Raw genomic sequence first — 6126 nt, forward strand, 5'->3', positions numbered from 1 at the left:
GGTGTTACAAAAGTAATGTAGGCTTGTTCACGCATGTCAGGGATAGTGCATTGCAGGTTACGACGAAGGAAAACTAGTGACCGGGAAGAATTAGCGAAAGTGGTGGTTATGTGTTTAGCTCAAGAAAGGTTTGGTGAAATATGGATGCCTAGATGCGTAGCCCGAGCCAATGTATCGTTATTAGTGAGGTAGGGAAAATGCGAATTGACTGATTTTCGGCTAAAAAAATTATCTTAACTTCGAAGTGTTTAAAGTCATTAGACACGTTTTACACCAGTCGTTAATGCAATCGAGGTCACTTTGACGTGCAAGGTGGCTATTAGTAATTTTTATTGGTCAATAAATAATGGAGTCGTCAGCAAATACGCGCATCCAAGATGAGATGTTTACTGCAGGTCATTAATGTAAATTAAGTAGAGTAATGGACCCAGGAGGCTTCCTTGCGCCATGCCCGATGCAACGTCGGAGAGAGGAAAGGAACAGTTGTTAACAACGATGAACTGCTTTCGATTAGAAAAAAATTACGCACCCATGACAGAGTTAATAATAATAATAATAATAACAATTGGTCTTGTGGGGGAAAGGAAATGGCGCAGTATCTGTCTTATATATCGTTAGAAACCTGAACTGTGCGGTAAGGGAAGGGTAAAGGAGGGAGTGAAAGAAGAAAGGAAGAGAGAGTTGCCGTAGTGGAGGGCTCCGGAATAATTTCGACCACCTGGGGATCTTTAACGTGCACTCGCACAGCACACGGGCGCCTTAGCGTTTTTCCTCCATAAAAACGCAGCCGCCGCGGTCGGGTTCGAACCCGGGAACTCCGGATGAGTAGTCGAGCGCCCTAACCACTGAGCCACTGCGGCGGGGCAATGACAGAATTAAAGAATTTAATTTGAGCGCACTCAGCTTAGATATTAGTGGGCAATGTGGTATCCGATCAAATGCTTTGACAAAGTACAAGAAAGTGCAAGTCGGTAGTTTTCGTGCGAGTGTTTGTTGCCAGTTTTGAAAACCGGTTTAACCTTTCCTGTTTCCCAACCGGTGGAAAGCTCACCTGTAGATATTATCTGCTTAAAGATATGAAGTAAGATGATGCTGGAGACAGAAATGACATTTTTTAGTATTTTTGAATTAATTTCATCAACACCAAAGGAAGAGGATACTAGGTTAGTTATGAGGTGTACTAAGCCATCAAGTGTAATGTCAACTGGTGTCACGTAGGGGTAACCAAAATCTGGTACATACGGGATGTTAGAATTGTCTTCTTGGGTGAAAACTTACGCGAAAAACGAGTTAAATTCTTTAGGACAGTCAGCATCAGATTAGGTGGTGCTTTTAATGTCATGTATTGAAATATCATTACTGACACTATTCTGACGTATTGTTTTCCAGGACTTGCTTGGATTATTCTTAAGTAGCGTAGGAAGGGCTTTTGAAAGATATTTATTTTTTTTTCATCACAAAGGGCGGAACAATACAGTTTTAGGCAGGTTTTGTATTTGCTCCGCGAGCAGGGCGTACATTCGTGCTTTGCATTTTTGTACAACCGTTTTTTTCTTATTTCTCATGCGTTGATGCTTTCTTGTAAAGCAAGGGTTAGATTTATGATTTGATTGCATGATGAGCAGGGCATGTTTGGCTACAAGTTCTGTGAGCTTGTCTCTAAATTGAACCTGCGGTTATCTTCTACTGACCTGTCTTGAAAAGATGGCGCCAGGATATTATCAGAAAACACTTGAAGCTCGTCATTTATTTGATTGTAATCTCCTCTGTTATAGTCTCAAATCTGTAATGTAAATAAATCTGTCAATAATAATGTCATTAAACCTGGACATGTAGTGCCAGCTCCGAAAATAATGGCATAGGCAAACTTAAGGCTACAAACATCTGCGGTTATTTCTAGTGCGCGTGTGGCACGGGTAATAAAAGGCAGCGCCACCTGCTGTTGAGATCTCAGCCTCAGTAGGGGGTCGCCGCTGCTTCGGCCGAGTCGGTGGCATTTCCGGCTGCCACATCTTGCTATCCTGGCTAATATAAGTCTCACTAAGAACCAAGCAGCTTTTCCCTCTGAAAGGACTTTCTTGCAGCCAATGGCGTAGACCATTTCTCATGAGCCTCCTAAGGTAACCATGAAGGAAGTGGCAAAAGGAAGGGGTTAGTCTCCCCCCTCACAGGAGAGACTATTGTCATTGTCACCGCGCTCGCTACATTGCCCACCTTGCAGGTTCGTGAAAACCAACCGACGCCATTGACTGGAAGGGGGTCGTTTTGCGGGGAAAAGCGGCTTCATTCTTTAGTTGTATCCAGAAAAAAAAGGCCGCGAAGTGGTACCAGGAAAACAACGGCTGAGCGGTGAAGCCGGACGTTCCTCTACTGAATTTTCTTGGCTCTGTGTGGCTTTTCACTAGCGGCATACTCAAAAGCCAACCTTGCTCGGAAATTTTGGTTGAGTGAAGTCAAGTAGAGAATCAATTTTTAGAGCTGTCTATAAACCGGTCATGTGATCCAGAATGTGAACCCCGTGAACTCAATTTAGCGGAGTGTGCCGACTAACTGCAGCTAACTGTTATTCATTTCAGCGTCAGTTGGAAAAGCTGCACTTCCGTTGAACTGAACGGTAGCTGAAACTGCTCCTTTAACCAGAGTACTACCGATAACCGCATTGCTAAAAAAACGCTGTTCTTCGCCGTGCAGTTTTCCTCAAACTGCAATTGTGTAAGATAGGACAGCATAGTTCGTGAAGGCCCAAAGTGTTTTGCTTACATTCTGAACCAAGTATGTATCGTGATTCATCGAATGGCCTTTAAACCCTGACCAAGTTTTTTTTTTGTTTCCGCTTTCGAATATCTTAGGTGAGCGCCATCCGGTTGGCGTGTGCGGAAATGTGTCCCACCGAGACCTACGAGCCACCGCTGACGTTCATCGTGGTCCAGAAGCGACACCACACGAGGTTCATGCCTGCCAACAACCGCGACGGTGTGGGAAAGTGTCGCAACGTCCCTCCAGGCACGACCGTAGACTCGGTGGTCACGCACCCGCTGGACTTCGACTTCTTCCTCTGCAGCCACTTCGGCATCCAGGTGTGCGACCTCTTCTCCGCTCTTGTGGCTATTGTGAGCGGGAACAAATGGTCTGCGGTGTTTTGGTTTATGAATTTGCGGAGGAAATATTCCGGGCGCCGGCGTCGCCACAGTCGCGTCGCGTTGTTAGTGCGCTACAAATACCAGGAGCGCCTGCGGTAGAGGCATTCCGCAGCTTGAGAAAACGGAAATATGGCCTCCGAGATCGCCTGCCCGCAAGACCGTGACGGAAGCTTTCCACTTCACGTTGAGGCCACCAGGAGCGCAGTGAGTGACTGTGACGTCATCGTTCGACCTTGAGGAAGCGGTATCGGAAGTTGTGCACGGGGGACCTCTAGGGCGAGCGCGGAATGATGCTCTCACGTGGATGTGGTCATAAGCATTTCTTTTCGGGGTGGCGTCTACTGAAACAATGAATGCATAAGGTTGGGTGAAAAGAGAAGCGCTTGATAATCGGTGGCGCCTGGTTGCTCGTACGTTAAAGCGAGACGCGGCTTTGAAGTCTCAAAAAACGGCCAAAAAATTGATCTTTTTTAAATTGTCGCGTCGGCTTGTATGTCTCATTTTTTAAGCTGTCCCGAAGTCGGGACAGCAACATAGATGACGATGACCAACCAATGCGCTGATGACAGCCAGCCAGGAAATAATAGTTATTCATGGTATTTCAGTAAAACTTCTATTTGGGCTAGTTGGTGCATTTTTTTAACCAAGGGAACGGAACAGCACAAAAACAAGCAATCACACAAGAAGGACAAGACACAACACGAGCGCTGACTGACAACTGAATTTTATTGAGCGGAGGCATGCCTTAAAAAAGGCGAGCAACAGAACTGAAAAAGGAGGAGAGCGGACAATCAATAAGGATATCAGCAAGCACTCAAACGTTAGCTGCTTCCAAAAAGTCTATTTCAGCTACAAAAAGCGATAACGAGGGAGTGCTGATGCAAGTGTCTGCATATTTCTTGATATAGTAGGCTTCCAGGCTGACACGTGCAGTCTTGTCGGCACTCTTGCCTAGAATCTTAGTCTGAGCCAAACGAGCCAGGCATCCCCTGCACTTAATTACGTGCGCAACCAAATGTGCGTACTTATCTTATTTTTATTGGCGCGAGGGCATCTAAGGCCAAATAAAGCCAGAAACATGTTGTGCATGCAGCATTAGGAGCAGGGTGAGCGCGTGCTGTGCTCATAGGCACTGCCGGTTTTTGTATATTGCGTTTAAACACTCTCCTTCCCACGGAATGCGTGCTAATAAAATAGGGGTAAACTGCACACACCACGCCACATCACATCGCACCACAAGCAAGACCACACCGCACCACCACATACCACGATGCGACGCGACCCAACCCGACACGGCACTCGGAATCTGGGCACATCAATAACTTTACTCCTGTGCGCACCCGCAGGGCACCAGCCGGCCGGCCCACTACTATATCGTGTGGGATGACTCCAAGTTCAGCGCAGACGACCTGCAGAAGCTCAGCTTCTACCTGTGCCACACATACTCCCGGTGTGCAAGGAGCGTGAACATCCCGGCCCCTGTGTACTACGCGCACCTGGCCGCCTTCCACGCAAAACACCACATCGCCAGCAAGCTGGAGACGTCCGGCGCGGTCAGCCAGTCGTCTGAGGGCGGCGGGGACGCAGTGTTGACCACTGCCCAATACGTGGAGGCCGTCAAGGTGCTGCAGGAACTGCAGGCCTCCATGTACTTCGCGTAATGGCGGAGGTTCTCCGCTGCCGCTGCATTCCGGTTACGGTGAGCCTGCATGCGTTCCACTGACGTCATACCCAACAGTTCTGGAGAAAAGCATTTTTGAACGGGAAAGCGTTTAAGGGCCTTTGCAGGGAGGGTGTTACATAGGGTATAGGGTATTATGAGCGCAGTGTTCCTCATATATTGTGAGATTCTACTACAACGATCAATATGTCCCCAACCTCCCGCCTTCAGGCTTGCATTTTTTGCTATTAACGTTTTTGCTAAAGTCCAAAGTGTTCCTCATTGGTTTTCTATTACAGTCTTAACTGCTCGATGCGAGCGATGGAAACAGTATAAAAGGAAGGTTCTTCCAGATATCGGAAGAATGGACCTTGAATATTTCAATACCAGAATCTTACAGTTTCCCAAATTTCATTTTTTTTTGTCCAAGAATGTTGGACATGTGCGCAACACGGAGAGGACAAGATATACATGACACGAAGTGGACATCTTCTCCCGTCCCTCTTGGCGTCGCAGTGTCATGTGTTCAATGCGCAGGTGAAGTGGTATGCATGGGATGGATGTTAAAGGGCGCCGCTTCACGAATGCCCTACCGCAACATTTTTTTTAATGTGGTTTGTTTCTTTGCGATCGAAAGCGATTGCAAACAATCGGAAACAATGAAATAAGGGCTTTATTTTCTTGCAAGAAATACATGATCAGTTTATTTTGAGTTGTAGGTCCGCGAGCCTGTTATAAGCAATTACAAATCGGTGGTCTTCGTTGTTAGACGCTCGGACTGCCTTTGATTGAAATTCGACGGAACAATTTCCATGTAGGCATAAGTCTGTCAAGCCGCCACTAATTCTAACTTTTGTTTTCTTGCAGGCTCACAAGGAGAAGGATTTTCTTGTTTTTGTTGTTTCATGGGCTGTTCGAAGAGTGCGGGTGCCAAACATTGCTGTTTGTGTGCCCTGGAACTAAGTTGCAATAAAAAAATTTTGGCCAAAAAAAGGTGGCTGTTGCATGAGGTTTCCTTTTTTGCAGTCACTGGCGGTTGCATTGGCCAGCGTTGGCCGAAGCCAGTCTGTTCTACTACAACACATGCTAAAAAAGTGATAGGGTTTTAAAACGTAGTTAAACCGAGTAGACGCCCGAAAGCATGTGTTTCGTCTAGTTGGCTCATGGTTTCGCTTTGCTGGGATATTGGACTCACGTTATGCTCTGACCGAGGTTAAGCTGATTTGATCTGTTCGCGCCGCAGATGGTAGTTGATGTAGACGGCGATGTGCAATGCATGGCACGAGTGTGTGTGGGTTTTTGACGTGAGGTGTAATCGGTAGCGGC

The 6126-nt window shown here is 46.7% G+C and overlaps 1 protein-coding gene across 1 annotated transcript; it reads left to right on the plus strand.

Annotated features, from left to right (window-relative positions):
• The first annotated feature begins 2859 nt into the window (after window positions 1-2859).
• LOC144100220 (protein argonaute-1-like) lies at window positions 2860-5794 on the plus strand. Its single transcript, XM_077633238.1, has 3 exons — window positions 2860-3077; window positions 4487-4839; window positions 5668-5794. The coding sequence occupies exons 1-2, from the start codon at window positions 2880-2882 to the stop codon at window positions 4799-4801; spliced, it is 513 nt and encodes a 170-aa protein (XP_077489364.1). The 5' UTR covers window positions 2860-2879; the 3' UTR covers window positions 4802-4839; window positions 5668-5794.
• Window positions 5795-6126: the final 332 nt, after the last annotated feature.

The sequence above is a fragment of the Amblyomma americanum genome, chromosome 8, assembly GCF_052857255.1.
Source record: "Amblyomma americanum isolate KBUSLIRL-KWMA chromosome 8, ASM5285725v1, whole genome shotgun sequence".
Classification (NCBI taxonomy): Eukaryota; Metazoa; Arthropoda; class Arachnida; order Ixodida; family Ixodidae; genus Amblyomma; species Amblyomma americanum.

Bases quoted from the DNA above. Each gene is read 5' to 3' on its own strand.
- LOC144100220 (XM_077633238.1), top strand. From the start codon at position 2,880: ATGTGTCCCACCGAGACCTACGAGCCACCGCTGACGTTCATCGTGGTC. The intron at 3,078-4,486 runs GTGTGCGACCTC...GCGCACCCGCAG, and splicing joins GCAGCCACTTCGGCATCCAG to GGCACCAGCCGGCCGGCCCA.